General features: G+C 41.2%; 1 protein-coding gene across 1 annotated transcript in view; it reads right to left on the reverse strand.

The window, feature by feature from the left end:
- The window catches only part of BTAF1 (B-TFIID TATA-box binding protein associated factor 1), a 117,882-nt gene that overhangs the window by 65,196 nt on the left and 33,060 nt on the right, over nucleotides 1-19,626 (reverse strand). The window contains exons 10-21 of the mRNA XM_014581830.3: nucleotides 18,186-18,281; nucleotides 17,916-18,092; nucleotides 14,872-15,012; nucleotides 14,586-14,710; nucleotides 11,062-11,182; nucleotides 10,753-10,857; nucleotides 10,357-10,506; nucleotides 8,794-8,936; nucleotides 8,412-8,586; nucleotides 7,253-7,456; nucleotides 3,603-4,029; nucleotides 1,116-1,303 (exon numbers count right to left, since the gene is read on the reverse strand). Of these exons, the coding sequence (XP_014437316.1) occupies nucleotides 1,116-1,303; nucleotides 3,603-4,029; nucleotides 7,253-7,456; nucleotides 8,412-8,586; nucleotides 8,794-8,936; nucleotides 10,357-10,506; nucleotides 10,753-10,857; nucleotides 11,062-11,182; nucleotides 14,586-14,710; nucleotides 14,872-15,012; nucleotides 17,916-18,092; nucleotides 18,186-18,281 (2,052 nt within the window). The remainder of the gene's footprint in view (nucleotides 1-1,115; nucleotides 1,304-3,602; nucleotides 4,030-7,252; nucleotides 7,457-8,411; nucleotides 8,587-8,793; nucleotides 8,937-10,356; nucleotides 10,507-10,752; nucleotides 10,858-11,061; nucleotides 11,183-14,585; nucleotides 14,711-14,871; nucleotides 15,013-17,915; nucleotides 18,093-18,185; nucleotides 18,282-19,626) is intronic.

A 19,626-nucleotide genomic window follows, 5' to 3' on the forward strand; every position in this document is an offset into this window, starting at 1 on the left:
CTGATGAGAACAATTTGCACCTCTATAAGTACCCATTGTTTGGTTGGTTAAGTCATTAGGTTGGAACCCTCTCTTACAGGAAAGAATTAATGGACACAAATCAGATATCCGAAAAAGCAACTCTCAGAAACCTGTTGGAGAACACTTTAACCCTCCCAGGCAATCATTAATGGATCTTGAAGTCAGTGTTGTTTCTGGCCAATTCCACAAGCCAAATACACAGGAAAGAGTTGGAACTTAACTTCATTTACAAGTTTTATTTCTATCAGGGAGGAATGAATAGAGATATCAGCTGGATTGCACACACGGGGTGCGTCTAGACTACAGAGTTTTGTCAACAAAAGTGGACTCGTCGACAAAACTATACCTGCGCCTACAATGCTGCTAAGTTCTGTCGACATAACTTCAACAGAACTCAGTGGTTTTGTCGAGGGCTGTAAACCTCATTCTATGAGGAATAATGCCTTTTGTTGACAGAGTTCTGTCAACACAAGGCACTAGTGCATCTACACTATCCTTTGTGTCTACAATGTCATATCGACAAAGCGGCTTGCTTTGTTGACAGAACTGGATGTAGACTAGACGCTCTTTGTTGACAGAAGCTTTGTCAACAAAACTGCTGTCGACAAAAGCCTGTAGTCTAGACATACCGTACTTCCTCATCCCAATGACAACCAACCAACAGGTATTTATAGAGGTGCAAATTGTTCTCAGTCTCTTGCAACTTGAACCATCCAATTTTCCCCCCCTTTTTTCCGCACCCCATTCCCGTGCCTTCGCTTATTTATTCTTGGATCTGGACTTTTAATACTCCAGTCATCTGAAGAATGCGTTGAACCCACTAAAGCTCATGATGCCATCTACTTGTTGTGTTAGTCTTTAAGGTGCTGCTAGACTATTTAAGTCACTACAGATATTTGATTCTTCCTGTAACTGAACACAAGTTTTCATGCTGCTAACAAAATGAAGACATTAACATGAATCCAGATTTTAAGAAAAACCCTTGTTCCATCCTTTGTGTAAACCCATCGACTGAAATACATCTAGCTACATTAAGGAAGACCATGTCTCATTAATCAATGATAAATAACAATTAAGATCTAAAATTTATTTACCTCATCAAGTTCAGTGGTTATGTTTCCACTGCCTGTGGGAAGGTCTACAATTTGGGCTTTTGGAGCCTTTGGTGTGGGACCTCTTCTACTTGTGATGGCAAAAGCAGCTTTCTGATGCCTGTATAGAGTAATTATTCCTCTGTACTTGGTAACAGTATGGTGCATCCCGTCTCTCTCAGAGTTAGGTCCTATTACAGAATAAATTGACAACCTACTTTAAAATACAAATAACCAGAAGTTATTACTGCTGACACCTATCACCTACTCCTTGCCTGTGCGTCTCATCTTGCTTTACCAAGAAAAAGTAAATATCACATGGACAATCAGAGAGCAGTGATTTGACTTGCACCGCATCACACTGAGGGTCATTGAGCCAGGAATAGAAGCCTCTCCCAGCTCCCAAATTAGGCTACACTAGAGGAAAAAACAAAACACTAGTGGTAAGTACTTCATAGTAAAATTAAACAGACACTCACTACTTTGCCTAAATTTCTTGCGAGTGTGCATCACAATAATTTGGGTCAAACCAAAATTATTGTGATGAACACTCACTCCCCAGACTTTGTGTGTTTGTAGAGTCTACAGAATTTTACCCTTTAAATTTAAGGTGGAAAATATCCTACAAGTATTCAAATATCTAAAGGAAGGATTAATACAGATGTGGTTAACTAGCCTTACTTTTATAAAGCTACCTTTCAAGTAGCAGAAGAGGTATTAAAAAGGTCAGCTAGCCACAGTTTTAGGTTTAATCAGTTATGAGTATACTGTGTATATATAGCATGTTATCTTACATTTCCAATTCTAAACACACAAAATTTTAGTCAAGCCTCACTACAGAATATTTTAAAAACTGTGTTTATCCCAAACAGAGATTTGCTTGTCAGTCACAAGAATGGAACTCAAATAATTTCAAGACTATTTTTGCAGGGTCTGGTTTCCTCCATTAACAGCATCATTATACTTATTTGTGACCATTTCATTTTCAATTGTCTGACCATTAAACTGAAGAACTACAGCAAAATTACATTTATTCCATGTAAAACTGTGCCAACAATATTATTCAAACAGAACAGTAACACACCACTCTTTCCCAGATGCATCATACTTCTGCTCCATTAAATATTTCAATTTAAAAACCATCCCATGAGTGGAGTTTTGTTTTAAGAAGTCTTCCACATAAAAGCTTCCAGAAAATTCACTAAAACAAATTCTTACGCTAGATAACTAAATTCAAAGACATAAATGTACACAAAACTGTAAAAGGTGTCTGAAAAATTAGTAGTAAGCAAAAAGTTAAGATATATATTAAAATCAGTCTAACAAGTAAGAACACTCATGTATATGTCTACTGTATATAAAGTATTAGAAGATTTACCTGCCATTGCTTGGATCTTTTAACCCAATTTTTGTTTTGTTGTTTTGGCTAAAATATGGAAATTTACCTGCTTCATTTAAATCATTGCACTTTGAAGGGGCTGGGGATGAGGGGTTCAGAATGCAGGAGAGAAAGCTACCCCAGCCCCCTCTGACTGCAGCAGCTTAGGCCAGGTGAGAAGCACCTCCCTATGGCAGTTGCAACCCCAGAGGGCATAGCTTGGGAAGGTGTGAATGTCCCCCTGCTAAGAAAAGTCCAGGTTTGTCTGACCCCATGCTTAGGGATGTTAAATTTAGATTTCCATTGACTATTCAATTAGTCTATAAGGGTGTCTCCGCCTCTGAATTGTAGCAAGAGACCTGCTGGGCTCTTGCTACAGGTCAAAAGCAGAAGCCCCGCAGTGAGCGCAGGGCCAGCAGGGGAGTACCCAGTGGCCCCACACTCCCTGTGGGTCTTCCTTTTGAAATGTACCAGATTCCCAGAGGGGCTCCTGTACTTTTCAAAAGCAGAATTGCACTGTTTCCCACTGTGCCTCTACCTCTCCTGCCCTCCCTCCCATGGAGATGGTGCTGGGGGTGGAACCGGCTCTTAAGCCGGTTCCCCCCAGCACTGGCTCCTGTTCTCCCACCCCTTGCTACCTCTCTCTCTGATAGAGGCAGCAAGGGGAGGGTGCAGGAGTGACTAGTCCCATCACTAGACGACTATCCAATAAGTTTCTGCCTATCAGATAGTTGACTATTATTTTACATCCCTACCTGGGCTCCCCAAAGCTAGGAATGCAACAAACTACATTTTCCCCTCACTCCCTGAGGAAGAGGAGCAACCCTAAAAGGTGCCAGAGGGGTGAGAAGTGTCCCCAGCTAGCCCTTTTCAACTCTTTGGTGATTTTGTCTTTCCCTGTATGGTTTTGTGAGAAGCAACCTCATTCCAGGCACAGTCGAACTCTGACCTTTCTTTAAGTTATGATAAGAGGAATCTGTATACCAAATTTGGTGGTCCTAACACTTAGCATTTAGGAGGAATTCTTGAACAGACAAACTCTCTCAGATAGTAGGCAAGTGTTACATTTACCCAATTTTTTCCCAAAACCGATGCAGACTTAGGCAATATACCTTTAGAGTTTTCATGACTGCTCTGAGGTTGCGCAGGACATGCTGCTAAGGGAGTAAGATGTGAGTCCACACAAAGAGAGCTGCAGAGATTTTTTATGATCTTTGAGTTGGGACATGGAGATCTTGATGTACACTGTTGAAGTAACTTAGCCACACATAAAGCTGCATAGTTTTGCACCAGTGTATTCTCTTCCTTTTTGACAGTTTCCATTAAAGGTTTTATGACAGGATTTAGTTTTTCTGGAAGTCGTTGCAAGTTCACAACAGCACATGCAGCAAAAGTGTGGACTCGTAGCTGTAACACTTGCCATTCTTGGTTTGTTTCTGTAACAGTAATTTGGACTTGTTGTCGTTTGCTGTCCAACTGTTGTAAAATTATAGGATTTAAATTAAAAGCTGATGTAACTTCACTGAAAACAGTAGTAACCTAAAGAAAAGAAAATAAGAGTTAACCATAAATTTGTTTTACCACAGCCAGATTTCTGATACAAGAGGAGGTGGGGTTTGTGAACAAGGAAAGCAATACAGTGTTAAAGACACACAAGGGATCCCACCAACTTAAACAGTGAAATTCTGTCCACAATGAAGGCTGTGGGCATTTTGCTTAAAATGTCAGTCTCTTCCCCATTTTTTTCCTTGCTTTTTTCTTTTTCTCCTCACTTTTAGAAGTACTAGCTGATACCTATAAACTGGGATTCCCACTACACATCAAATGTATTTTGACATGGTGTATATTTTATATTCTGATGGAAGCTCTCTGTAGAATAAGTACTTAATATCTCCTCTTTTTTTTTTTTTTTTTAAACTGACACACAACTTTTACACTTCTCTCATTTTCTCCAGTCCTACTTTTTTTTTGCTTCTCATTGGCTACATCTAGACTGCCCTCTCTTGAACACGAAAATATGCAAATGAGGCAAAGCAGTGATTATTGCCGTGCCTTATTTGCATGCTTAATGAGCCACCATCACATTTTAGTTCCAAAGAGAAATGCGATCCATGACATTGGGGAAAAGTTCAGACCTTTTATAAATCTAACTGACATTGGTTTAGAATACACTGTGTGGCCTGCAACAGGAGCGTGTAAAGCAGAGATGAATGTGCAGAGAACCCTGATTGAACTAAATTGATAAGTCTTTTTTCAGAAGGAGAAAGTTGTCCAAAACATGTTAGACCAGGAAAGACAAATCACTCTTCTGCTGTAACTATAAGGAAATTGTTTCCACTTGGACAGGTAACCTTATCTAATGCTTACCTTTCTGCTATTCAAGGAATGTTGCAAAACATTCCCCAAAACACTCCACCTCCTGAAGTATTAGCCATGGAAAAACCAGGCCGCAAGATAGAGAGCAGTCAGGTTGGAATATGCAAGAAAACAGTAGTTATGTCAGATCAAGTCTGTTTCTGAGGATGCGTCAAAAAGACCTCTAGTCAGAAGGTCTCAGGAGACTGGAGAGCCAATGCTGGTAAGGCCACCCCAATGGTAGAAGGATTGTGTAAGTATAATCCTGGTTAAGCAAAACTCATGGAAGGAATGAAATGGAAGAGTAGGCATAAAGTATCTTTCTAAGAAAAGAGAAAAGCACGGGTAAGAGAGATCCTTGAGTGTGACCTGCTCTGGAACAAAAAGAGTTTTCTACTCCTCTCAACAGAACATGCCAATAGCTCTACACGAGGCACCTCCACAGTTTGAAAAATGAATCTTACAATATTTAGACTGAGACACAATATTTAGACTGAGACACTACTCGTGATCCTCTGAACAATCTTTCCTAGCATCCTCTGGTAACTATCTATCTGCCAACTTCAGTATGTTGTCCCAAAGGAAGAAATTGTATTCTAACTAGCAAGCCTCTCTGGCCAGATACAAGCTTATAAGCCAATTATGGAATAGATTTTTCTACTTCCTTCCCCCCCAAAGAAGGTAATTTCTTCATGTCTTTGCCCTTTCAGGTAGGTGGCCATCCCTGACATGCTCTTTCATTCACTGCTGAGACAATTAAGGAAAGGGGAACGGTAGAGGTAAAAGTGTTCATTGCTCTGAGAAGGGGCACTGTACCTTCTCTTGGTCCTACAAGAAGCACAGGATGGCATTTGCCATGAACTACATCAACCCTGAACATCAAAGAGGCAGCTAATTTCATTGAAAACTTTTGATATGCCTAATAATTATGCTGAACAGTCTAAGAGTTCCCAGATGCCACAACCTCAATGGGGAGGAGGAGCACAAAGGAGGTTGCAACGGAGTCTCTTTATATTGAGGTGGGCTGAAGTGCTTACATCGGAGGCTGGTCTTGAGGTTCTTTGCAATACTGACATTGGCAGCAAGGATAACATGTGTCTCTTCCATGGAAACTATCTAGACGAAGGAGGACGCAGGAAGAATCTGATGGAAGAAGAGACTTACCAGGACTCTAATGAGCCGATTAGTAGGGCATACGACCTCAAACATGACTGCCTCAAGGAGCCAAGTCTCCAGGCCATTTCACAAAATCCCAGAGGAGCTAGGAAAAAAAACCCTTACAACAAAGGTGAGTATTGCCTTCTATACTGGGAGCAAGGAACTTCAGAGAACCAGAGATGCTTGACAATGGAGTCACAGAACCAAGCAGTGCAGGGTACAGTGGATATCAACATAGATGCTGGTACCTTGGATAGAATGCTGAGTTTACCCTGGAGTTCTATGGCTAAGGAAGCAATGGATAGTCTTCCATGGTATCTGGGGCTCATACTATAGGAGACTGCAAATTTGTCGATTAAGCCTGAGATCAAGCAGTACACTTGCTAGTTTGCCTATTGTATTACTGGAAAATCCAGCTCAGATACAGAGTAGGTACCATGTTGCTGGACTGCTCTCATTGTCATCAGAATGAAGGTATATTTTGCATTGAAGAGGTTGGTACTGAGGTACGAAGTCTGCCTCAAGGATTGTTGATGAGAAGTAATCTGTATTGGGTAGCAGCTCTTCCCAATGGAAGCTCTATTTTGCTGCATCCTTTATATTGTTCACTGGTAAACAGTCACAGGGACCTTAACCTTCTAGAAGAGCAGGACTCCTTCAAGGAATGTGGTCTGCGATTCTCTCTCGGCACAAGAGAACAGGAAATCAGTGCTGACTTGGACAGTAAGAAGGAATTGTTAAGAGTCTGGAGCAACTTCTTTTTTACTAACATGCAGACAGCACATATTTCACCCGACTGGTTCTGCTAAGGAAAAAAAACCTGCCTTTGTTGCATTGGGTGCATACACCTCAAGTGGAATGAACATATGCAAATTACTTGAATTACTCTTCCTAGGGAAACCTGATTTGCATATTTCCCATCAGCCTCAATAACTTTTGACTGCATAAGTGTTCTATGTTGACATAAAAGAATTTTGATAGTGAATCCAACAGGCGGGTTTAAAATGCTGCTTCTATAATTGTGTAAGATATTCTTCCATTGAAAAATATATCATGCCACTAATCTTTCAGTTCATTACCTTCTGTGCGCACTAAATGAACATCTGTTTCTTACCTTATGCAGAGAAAGTGACCAATAAAAGCATAATATATGTATGGATTTCTTAGAACTATTGCAATTATTTAACATTATTATACAGTACATTGAAGAGGTAGCTTCTACTCTTATTTTTCATTCAGATTTACTCACCAATTCATTAGCTTGATCTATCGTAAATACACTGTGGTTTACTCTGTTCCCAATGTCAAGGTGTGCATCAGCTAGTGATGAAATGAGTTGTTTACATTCATTCTGCATTCGTGTAAAAGGAACAGCAATTTCATCATAATAGAGGTGCTCAGAAAGGACTCCAAGTAAGCGAGGCTGCACAGAAAGGGCCACAGCTTTACATTCCTAAAACAAAGAAGTCAACCAGTTCATATCTTCAAGTGTTCATATAGGCTATTTTGTTCAATTAAGATTAAGGAACAAAACTGAACTCTGCTAATAAATTATGGCATGTCTACATAGCAGCGTTATTTCAGAACTACTAACATTATTCCAAAACAACAAAGTGTACGGCTACACAGCAAGTCATTATTTTGAAATTATTTATACTCTGACTCCTGTAACTCTCATTTCACAAGCAGTAAAGGAAGTCAAAGGAAGAGTATTCTTCCTTCAGCTTCCTGATGTTTAAACAGCTGAATTAAGCTATTTTGACTTCAGCTATGCAATTAATGTAGCTGAAGTGGTGTATCTTAACTTGACTTTGTCCTGTAGTGTAGGCATACACTTACATGCTCTTGAACAAAAAGTAAAGCTTTTAACATAAAACTTCAAGCCAAAAAAGGAGCACACTGAAAATGCAGTGTACCATGAAAACATGCTCTTGAACAAAAAGTAAAGCTTTTAACATAAAACTTCAAGCCAAAAAAGGAGCACACTGAAAATGCAGTGTACCATGAAAACAGCTAATGAGTCCAATACTTTATGAAAATTAAGAATCCATACGCTTTCAATGGAAGAGTTTTCACAAATAGGTTTAACATCTGATTTTACATGAGGATAACTTGCCAAAGAAGAACAAAAATCACAACAGAAGGATAAATTGTACAGAATATTAAAAAGACAGTAAAGTAACCATCTAGAGTTAATATTAGTACAAGAATTATTAACACATTCACTAAGCTACACAGTTGTCTTTTAGCCATCTTTAAAATTCAGAATGCTTCCGTGCCATTGCTTCATTAGGATTTAATGGTATAACTGCAGTTTTATCTTTTCTGTTGTACTTCTATTTCAGACTGTAACAGAAGCTGTTTTAATTAATTTAATAAACTATTTTTTTCTGTATAAAGCATCCTACCTTTTGCAAGGCAGCCCACTCACAGATTACTATCGCAACACTAATCCTTTGCAAAGCAGATTTCGAATTCAAATGGAAAAGCAGTAGCTGAGCTAGTGATTCAGCTGGCTTTATTTCTTGAGGAACGGTATTTACACTTGGATCACAAATACAGCAGCAAAGTGCTCCTAACAACCTTGACCAAAGAAGAGAAAGCATTATGTTATACTCATTCCTCAGTTCATACTTTAAAGACAAAAGTTAAATGGCTCAGCTAAAGTTAATTTTAGCAAAAACTGCCATGTGAAAATTGTGCTTTCAGTTATTAAAATATTTTAATCTTAAAAAAAAAAGTTATGTATTGTTCTTTTTTTTTTTTTTTTTGTATTTTCCACAAACTGACTTTGCTGCCATCACCCGGGCTCGCATAACAACATAGTCCCTGGTTCCTGGATCTTCTGTAACGCTCTCTGCACCAGCAATATACTCTTGTATCACTTCTTTGTTCTGGGTTTGACTTTGACGCAGCTTGCCACCTGTTTTTTCCTATAATATAAATGCAAAAGATGACAAAACTAAGAAGTCTTCTCTGTTTTGCTTTCCACAATGTTCTATATTTCAAATTAAAAAATTATAAATTCACATTCCCATATTAAAACTAAAAGTGTTCTATGCAATAATATAACAAATATCCACACCAGATTTGATTATACATTAATCCAGGATCTCTTTTGAATCACTTTGACAGAGACTTCTGAAAGTGCTTAAATTCTGGTTAGGACTATGAGGCCCTGCACAGCTAAGTGTGTGGACTGGTTTGAATATTAACCAGCTTCTCTCAGCCAGTATGGTACTAGAACTCCAATTTGAATCTGAGGCCTGAACAAGTGGATAAGAGAAAATACATGTAACAGTTTTTCATGAGTAAAGTAATCCCGAGAAAGCTGCCTCAGTTCTGCAAAACAGAAGTTGGAGAAATGGTACATGTAGGTACTACAGATCAGGTATGAAAAACACATTGACATAAGTATCCAGAAGCTTATAAAACTAGTAATAGAGGGTTTACAAGGAGCACACTGTACAGTCTGATCCATCCACAGATATTAAGGGTAAGGCTAAGGTTACACTGCAGCAGCACAGCTACAGCACTGTAGCACAGTTGCATAGATACACAGGCTACCATCACCAGAAGGAGTATTTCTGTTGATGTTGTCTACAATCACCGGAAGGGGTATTTCTGTTGATGCTGAATACAACAGTTGTAAGCGGATGTAACATCAGCTCTTTGAGATGTAGTAGCTAGGTCAATGGAAGACTCTTTCCATCAACCTAACCACAACTACACTAGAGGTTGACCTAACTACAGTGTCCTGGCCACAATATTTTTCACAGCTCTGAGTGATATGATTAAGTCAACCTTAGTTTCAGGTATAGACTAGCTCTAAGAAGCATTTATCATACGAGAATTGGACTACCTGTCAGACAGGCTCTGTGGCATTTAACCTTTAAAATTACTCTGTAGTTAAACAGCTTCTATGAATTGCACAATAAGTGTATTACATACATTTATACTGGAACTTGACAAAATATTTATATAAAGAAAATGAAAAAAAAATCATGCTATATCCATAGCATTAGAGTCAAAGTTTACAAAAATAAATTATTTTTAAAGTTCTTATACAGGGCCAAGTTGTGCTATTTAGGCTCACATCAGGGAGACGAAGGACTGCGCTGCTGTATGTGAAGCCCCTGTAGGGATATTTTCCTTGAATGACCACATACCCAAATAGTGGGACTACTCCATAGGCTGCTGTAAGGGTTCATAGATCCACCTATAGGACAGTCTTGTGGAGGCAATAGCACTCTTCTTCCTTTCTTCATAGACCAGTCACAGTTTTGCTACAGCACCACAGTGATCACTGATTTCCTGGATTTCCCACAAAGGTTTTAAAATCTTTTTTTTTACCTTTGATCTGGCTTTTACTTCTAGCAACATATTTAAATCAATAGGCAAGTGGGAAGGCTGCATCATTAAGCAGAGCCAGGCTCCCATCCATGGACAAGCTGCTGCCACCACGTATTGTACTGATGCTTTGTTTAACAGTTCCAGCCACACCTTGAGAAAGGAAAAAATACATATTTCTAGTATACTCAAATGTGTATCAGGGTATCTATGCAAACATTTGATTAAAATGATGCCCAAGATCTAGGAACAGTTTCACTAGGATCATTGTGAAATCAATGTATATCAGTATAACACCATGTACTTATGTGGACTGAAGGTCATGTGTCTGATAAAGTGTGGTATATAAAAATCAGACTAACAAACAAGAGAAAGCGTAGTCATAAGCTACATGAATACCTTGTGAATAAGATCCAGAATATCTTGGCTGCTTTCTAAAATACAAAACTGAAAAATGTGCCTCAACATATCTTGCAGAATTGGAGTTAGCCAGGCTGAAGAACTCTGAAGAGGTGAGAAAAAAAATTGCAAGATACAACATAGTTTATAACACACACAAGTTTAGGTGCTTGCTACTGAAGTGGCACCTACTTCTACCCTGAGCAGAAGTAGGCCACAAATGATTTTCCACATAACTTCTAAAAGTTGTCCACAAACCACTTCTGTATTGTACTACTTACCATTTACACCATAATCATTAGTTCTCACCTGGTCTTGGGTAGATAACAGCGTAAATAAAGTTTCCAGCGCTGCTTTTCGAACAGATGATATAGTATGATGCAAGAATGGCCATACACGTGGGACCAAAACAGTGAGTGATTGCTGGATACTGGTATATTGTGAGGGGAAGAGGAAATAAGAGAAATTTTTTTTAAAAGTGAGTTAATCCTTCTTTTACTCAGTGTGTAACTCCACTACCAATAAGATCAACAGGACAGTGATCAATTTAGCAGGTGGAGCAAAGACCCAACACGCTGACTGCTGATCACTTGGATGTCAACTCAGGTACTCAATCGGACTCCACCAGAATGAGAAATGCAAGTGAAGTCAACGGGAGAGCATCTCCTGTCAAAATTCCATAGTGAAGACACAACAGTAAGTAGATCTAAGTAAGTTAACTTCAGCTACATTATTCATGTAGCTGAATTTGCTTAACTTAGGCCAGGTCTACACTTAATGAGAAAGTCAAATTAAGATATGCAATTCCAGCTACAAGAATAGGGTAGCTGGAGTCGACATATCTAAAGTAAAATTTCCATGGAGTTCCCATTGTGGGAGGCTGATAGCAGAAACACTCCCATTGCCTCTCATTATTTCTCATGGCCCCGTAGAGTACCGGAGTCGACATGGGCACCATCAGCAGTTGATTTAGAGGGTCCTTACTAGACCTCCCTGGTCTCTTACTAGATCTAGACAAGGCCTTACAACAATCTCCCTCATAGTGTAGACCAGCCCACAGTTACAATATTTAGTTAAAGGGACTTTTGAGGAAAAAATAGCAAAGTACCGCTGTAAATTCCCCAGACAACTTAAAGTGCAGAATTAATTTATAACTCAGATACAGTGGTCAAAATACCCTGAGTTGTATTTTTTTTAAATCATGTTTACTTGTGAGTGGCAAAATTCAGAAGTTCATCCAAATTAGTGAGGTCCTGCTATAACTATGCTATGGCTTCTTCAACACTTCAAGTATGTTCCTTTTCCCCATCCCAACCAGCCGCCCCCCCACCCCATTAAAATGTGCACATTTTAAAGATCCAAATGTATTCACTGTTGTGCAGTTGCAGAAAAGTTTCATTCTTAATTACTAATGCCCTGTGTCTGAGAATTAAAACAAATTTTACACATCAACTCATTGGAGATATAACATGTTCCTAGCAACTGGCTGAATTACAAAGTTTCTGCCTTAACTCTAATTTTCCTGAGACTTTAATATTGTGTGACAGTCCCAAACCAGCAGGCTGCTACACTCTAATGGAGGGGAGGTATACAGGACGTTGGGTAAATAGCTTTCTCTTCCCTGAATAAACTCCCAGGCTATGTCTACATTACATGCTACTTGCGCAAAAGGCTTCTTGCGCAAGACTTTTTGCACAAAAACTTCTTGAGCAAGAGCATGTCCACACCACAAAGCACATCACAAAAGTGATGTGCTTTGCGCAAGAGAGCATCCACACTGCATGGATGTTCTTGTGCAAGAAAGCTCTGATGGCCATTCTGTGAATGACAATCAGAGCACCTGAGCTTTTTCCCCCATAGTGTCCACACTTGCCTTTTTGCACAATAGCTGTAATGCAAAAAGGGAGTTATGCCTCATAAAAGGAAGTTTACCAACCCTGGAAAAAGCCCTCCCCCTTCTGCTGTTTTACTGTTGATTTACTTGCACAAAAGTGCATTTGAGGTGTAGATACTCCACGGGTTTTTGTGCAAAAACTTTGCAGTGTAGACCAGAGACTTCTGCCATGAAATGAAGGCAGGCAGACATCTGGAGCTAGTTAATGACTTGCCTGAAGGAGAAAGCTTCTTAAACACCTGTAGCCAATTCAAGCCTCTGAGGCTGCTTTAAAAGATCCACCCCCTCACCTGCCCCCAAGGTAATGGAGAAGAGGGGGTGGGGGGAAGAGACCAAGAGAGTGACAGACCAGAAGGAGGAAGTGCAGTACAGTAGAGTTGTAGGTCTGTGAGCTGAGGACTGTGTAGCAAGTACCAGAGGGAAAGCACTTGGAGGGATTGTTTGGGGAAGTGGCCCAGGGAAAAAGCTCCCAGATTGGAAGCAAAACCACTCTCTCTGTTGCTGCTGCTTTAGGGTCCCTGGGCCGGAACCAAGAGCAGCGGGCAGGTCCAGATTTCCTCTAAATCTCCCCCATACCAACACAGAGACTGCCCTGAAAAAGGAGAGACCAGGGCAGTAGAGGGGTTTTCAATCTGAAATCATGAACTAGCCTGTGATGAGCATGGCTCAGTAAGCTGCGGTCCCTTCCTCTTATAAAGAGAAAGCATCTATGTGGAGGGCCACAGCGAGCCTCTGAGGTTAATACTATCTGCCAGTAGTGCGAGATCCACAGGGCATGGCCAGAGGTTTGCCACAACTGGCACAAACATTGTGAGAATATGCTGAAATATTCTCAGAGGGGTAGCAGTGTTAGTCTAACTTTAAAAAACAAGTCCAGTGGCATCTTAGACAGACAAAAATATATAGTATCGTGAGATTTCGTGGATAAGGCGTCAGATGTGGAACTGAAGTGGAAATAGAAAACACATTATTTATAACAAAAAAGAAAACAAGGTACCTGTCAACTGTAGGACTGGTGATAATGAGGCTAATTAAGTGGGTTGGAAGTGTTCCATACTTAGCTTTTGAGGTTTAAAAATGCAGTGTTAAAAGGCAGGAGAGACTGGCAATACTGAAATATTGGGATTATAATATTAGAAGTAGTAAAGATGGAAAGGTTTGTAACATGAGAACACTCACTATATTTTATAATTCCTACTTGTAATACTTTATATTTGATTTTGCTTCTTTACAATGACAAATCTCCCTGATGGCTCTGTTTTTATTTAATTTAAATCGGGCAGGCAAAATTAGAGAAGGTAAATAAAAGAAAAAAAATCAAAGAGGATGATATTAAGTTTATTAAATGTCTGCCTAAGCTTTATGTGCAAATTTCAGTAAAATCCATTTTTGAGGGAAAAAATACTTTAAAAAGTATCTCTTCTGTATACCGAGAAGCAGCCAACATGAATTTGTTCAAATTGTTCTATTTACCTACTTTCTTGCATCCAGTGAATAAGATGGGCTTATTCATTTGTGTTTTGCTAGGGTTGGACCCTGAAGCCCTGAGTGTGTGTTGCATGTGTGTAACGCTCCCATTATGGATTAGTGTATATGCAGTCTGCAGGACTGGGTAATTCAGTGAGGGATAACAGCACAATAGAAACACTTAAGGGTCATGTATAAACAGTGGCTATTGCTTTTTAACCTTTCATTTTTCAATGTGGGTTAAAATTTCGGAATTAGATTACCAGTGCGTTCTAAAAAACAAACTGCACTGTTTATCAGCCTTTGATCTTCTTGAAATAATCTGTCCTCAAATTTATACCAGTGTCTATTGTAGAAAGATACCTTCCCAACATTATTATGTCCTCAGTATGCAATGTAACTTGCTAAAAATTAGGATTATTTCTATTTTAAAACAAATGCTTTGACAAATGCAGTAGCTGAAAAGAGGTACCTGCATTTTTGAACCTGCGGATAAGTTAGAAGGGAGGAAAGAAGGATCATGATGCTGTTTGTAGAAGCTGTCAGATCATCAAGCTCCAGAAGAGCATCCCACAATGTATTAAGAATAAAGGGCACCTAGAGGAATAAGCACAAAAGGAAGAATTATCTCATGAAGAGATATATATAGCAGACTGACTTATTTCTAAGAAAACAAGGAATTTAAAATGTGCGTATTACACTATAAACACGGTTTTCTTGTAACAATGAATGAACAGTGAATTTAGTAAGCCATTCACCTTTTGTGATTGAAGATGAACAAGACTTTCCACTACTGGTACTAAAGATGCTGCAGCAACAGCTCGGACATCGTCATCTAGGTCTTGGAGCCCTTCAATTATTGCAGGCAAGACTTTAGGCAATAAACTATCAATCATATCCTAAAAACAAAAAAGCAAGTTTAATTCACAGATTGAATAAGGAAGCATTTATTTAATAAACTGAGTATCTTTAAACGAACTCTGAGCTCTTAAACAAAAAGAAGACTCCTACAGTTTGGTTATTTCCTATGTATTTGACCATTCTAAATAGTTAAAAAGTTACCATTCAGGAAGGAAAGCTAATCTACCTTATAAATTTTAAGCAAATTTGGTGTTGGTCATAGCAAAGCGTGCCATTCCTCATGCTATCCTAAAAATATGCCTTAGTCAGAACATGCATTACACTTTAGAGATTCTAGTAGTAGAATCTCAAACCAGCACATTTGAGTTGTACCAAGCCGTAGTGTTTTACCGCAGGGGAAAAAGGTTCACCATGGGATAGCATATCTGTGGATTCATTTAATATGCCAGACATTTTAAACATGTGTTCATGAAAACAAATGATGGCATCAAACTTTTATACCAACTTCTAATCCAGGGGTCAGCAACCACTTGGCACGCATGCCTCTTTTTACTGGCACGAGGCGGGGGCTCAGTCCTGCACCCCTCTGCCCCACCCAGCAGGGAGCCAATGCTGTGGGGATCCAGCCTCATCCATGCAGCTGCAGGCTGGAATACCAGCTCTAGCTTCCTGTTGCAGAAGGGGACAGACAGTACATTCCTGGGGCTGCCTCCTACTTTGGGAGGGGGTGGGGCTGGGCCCTGGGCCCTGGGCCTGCTCTGCAGGGCCAGGGTTGGGCAGTGGCACATGTGGCATGCCATACTGCTCCCCAGAGCTGCAGCCTGCAGGCAAAGGACTGAGTTGAACAGGGAAGAAACTCTGCTCTCCCCCCTGCCCAACTCTCCTTGCTCCAGTGTTGCTCCCGGCTGAGAGTCCCAGTGCTGCTGCCCTGCTGGTGAGTGCGCTGGGGCACAGGGATGGGATGTGTGTGCACATGTAGGAGGATGCAGAAGCAGGATGGGAGGGGACAGGAATTGCACTGAGGGGCAGAGGATCAGGCTGCAAAGGGCAGGATGGAGGACAGGGGTTGTGTTGAGGAGCATGTGGTGATTCAGGTTGGGGAAATGGGGATCATAGGGCTAAGAGGAGCAAGGCTGGAGTAGAGGGAAGATGTGAGGGGGGAATACAATTTTACTTTGCAGAAGCTACACTTTTCCTTACCTCCACTCTTTAGCTAGATGGGGAGGGAGGCTGGCTATTTGGTTGCACTCCCCCAAACTCCCTCTCATACCTCCACCCCACACTTTCCTGCTGCCAAACTCCCTTCCAGACCCTGCTCTCTTCACTCTGTCTTGCCCTCCACCTCCCACCCAGATCCTGCATCTACTGGAAGGCTGATCCTGAACATTGAACCCTTCATTTTTGTTCGTACCCCAAAGCCTAAGGGGGTCCACAAAATCCACTAACTCTGGGACCCCTAGAAAAGTAAATCTGGCCTATCAGAAGACATGAACCTCAGTTGGCCCTGTCCATTCCTCTCATCTCAGAGGGGCTGGAGTGCCAGAAGAGTAAGGTCTCTCAGTGAAGGGTGGGGGGTTTGGGGAGGAGTTTTTTTGCTTCACTAATGTAGTCCTCAACTGTTTTCTGTGGATCAGCAACCTGACCAAAAAAAAAAAAAAAAAAAAAAAAAAAAAAAAAAAAAAAGGATTCCCCTCCCTTGCCATAAAGAAAACATTGAAACCTTTTGTGTTGGACATAACATTTTACTTTATTTAACATGAAGTTTTATCAACTAACGTGAAAATTAAAATACTTTAGTCGGTTTAATAATTAAAATTAAACCATCTCCCCAGCTGCAGCACTAGCAAAATGGCTCAGGCATAATTATGTGATTACAGGCAGTCCCCGGGTTACGTACAAGATAGGGACTGTAGGTTTGTTCTTAAGTTGAATTTGTATGTAAGTTGGAACTGGTACATATTGTAGGGGAAACTCTAGCCAAACATTTTTTTTAGTTTTGGATAGCATAGGGAAAGGTTAACTCCCCTCTAATGTTTGTTTTGCTGTCTGTTCCCCTGTTCAGAAGATTTCACATCTATTTCTGTCCCTGTGACAAACTCAGGACTAAAGGAGTAACTCATCAAAAACCAAACAGCTCTGCACCATGCTTTGAGCTAATAGCTTTATTTTCACACACCACCCAGGGTTCTAGGAGGAGGGTCCTTTTTTTGCTAACACAATGAGGCCAGCACTTTGTTTGTTTTGGTGGAGTCTTTGTTTGCCCAGGGAGCCCAGCATGTATAGGGGGAGGAGGGGCGGAGGGGCTGCTTTTGTCTGCTGTTCGGCAGCCTGTTGCTCAGGGGAGGGGGCAGCCTGTTGCTGGCGGGGGGGAGGGAGGAGGCGTGCAGGATGCGAGGCCGCGGGGGGGGGGGGCAGCGGGCGTGGGGAGGCACTTTTCCTCTGCCCGGCAGCTCTGCGGGATCCCTGTCCCTGTGGCCAGCTGCTGCAGGCAGAGGCCAGTTGGAGCCGGCCGAAGAGGAGGAGGAGGTGGATTCTAGGACCCAGGTGAGCGAGCCCCGGGGACGCTGCTGCGCATGTGCGGGAGTTGCCTCACCCCGTTCGTATCTAGGGATCCGACGTAAGTCGGATCCACGTAAGTCGGGGACTGCCTGTAATGGCGAGTTTCCATTAACAAGTAGTAGTCTGCAGAAAGGTTTGCATTGATCCAGGTGGTCCACGGGGTGCGTGGTATGGAGAGCCCTTACTCCCCCGCCACCGCCAAGAGAGTGGCACGGCCTGGGGCAGGACAGCTAAATCTTGGCACACTACTTGGGAAAGATTGCTGATCCCTGTTCTAATCTCTTCACTCCTGTTTCTGAATTTTTACAAGTCTCTCTTTGAAAGCAAAATTTTTTAGTGTTAGTAACTTTGAATAGGAAAAAAGATGATAAAGGTGATTTACCTGACGAACTGCCAAAGCATACTTGATTCCCAGCAGACCACCATGTCTCACTTCCCATTGATCTTGGGTAAGCAATTTCAGGAGAATATCCACAGTTTTATGAACTCCAGTCTCATTCATATGTTTCAATACTACTCCCAAAGTCTGAGCACAAGTCTCACGTACTGGTGCTACAACCTAGAATATAGTCAATGATGCACATAAATCAAAACATTTCTACATTATGTCTGACATGGAAATAGATTAGCAAGTTTAAGAACTGACACTTACCTCATCTGAAATGAAGTCTCCAAATCTGTCTAATGCAAACACACAAAGGAGTCTAATCACTAAGTCTTCGAGCCATTCCTGATGTTGCTGAGACATCTATTTAAAATGAAAGGAAGGAAGTTACATACCATTTCCTAAATTAATTCATAGAAAGATTCCTCTGCTTTACTTAAATTCATACTGAAAATATTGCATTGCATCAGTTAAATTTTGGCTAACTTTGTATCTGCATTACAAACTAACTGAAAAAAAAAATCATTTAACTCTCCTGCTGTGAAATGAATTCACTGCACGGAGAACACACACACACACACACACACACACACACACACACACACGTTCACAAGCACGTCTTAAGCCTTACACAGGAGTTGTGCAGCAAGACCAGTGGAATAACTTACGCAAGGATGCATGTGCGCCACCATGTGCTGAGGAAAGGGTCTCCACATGGGCCTCAAAGGCAAGCCACAGGATCATTAAATTACTGTGGTTCAGAAACTACAACTGGGAATGGAGCACAGTCTCGGACTTTAGCCCTGAGTTGAAAGGGACTAGCTCTTTGCTCTACCCATATTACACTTAAACAGTCTTTTATTGAGTGAACTGTATATGAAGGGTCAAGTGACCACATCAATAGTGACTTTTCAGGAGTAGGGGTGAGCCAAAGCAGCATTTAGGAACTTTTTCAAGAAGTTCACCTCTTATTTTGATGGAGATGTTTGCCTCGCTTTTAGAGCAACTGGAAATATCAGTCAAGATTCACTTATTTTTAAACTGAAAAAATAAAACCAATTTAATACAAGCATGCTGCAAATATTAACAATCTTCAGAATTCCCTACATTGCCTATAATGTACACCTTGGTCAATGTGTGACAAAAAAGAGCTGGGACAATTGATATTTTATGCACATCTAGTCACTAGGTCCAATACAATTAATATACATTGGAGATGGGTATAAAATAAGTCACTAGAGGGCTATGCCCCCTGCTCACTCCTCCCACCCCACCCTCTTCTGAACCCTGGGGAGGCTACTGCCCCATGCCCCAGGAGTCCAAGGGAGGGAGGAAGGACAGACACCAGGTGACTGAAAGGGGAGTGGCAACAGGACACAGAATGACATGCTGATGTCACTCTGTTGTCCCACAGGAAAAGGTTTTTTTATATATCATATATATAGTAGCCCAGTGTCTGTAATGCTGACATACATGGCCATGCCCCCTGGCCACATACATCAGCGCCCCGGCCTCCTTCCCCTCGCTCCGTGGCGATTCAGGCCACAGGGCCCCCCGGACACCCTCCCCCCCCGCTTCCCTCTCCCCTTCCTCGGATGGGGAGGGAGGGCGGGCAAGGGGGGCAGGGCACCAAGCAGGGAGGGGAAGGGGGCGGGGCTGGCAAGCAGAGCTGAGGGAGAATCGGGGGCTGTAGGGGAGGATGGGGGGG

Source organism: Pelodiscus sinensis, chromosome 8, assembly GCF_049634645.1.
Source record: "Pelodiscus sinensis isolate JC-2024 chromosome 8, ASM4963464v1, whole genome shotgun sequence".
NCBI lineage: Eukaryota > Metazoa > Chordata > Testudines > Trionychidae > Pelodiscus > Pelodiscus sinensis.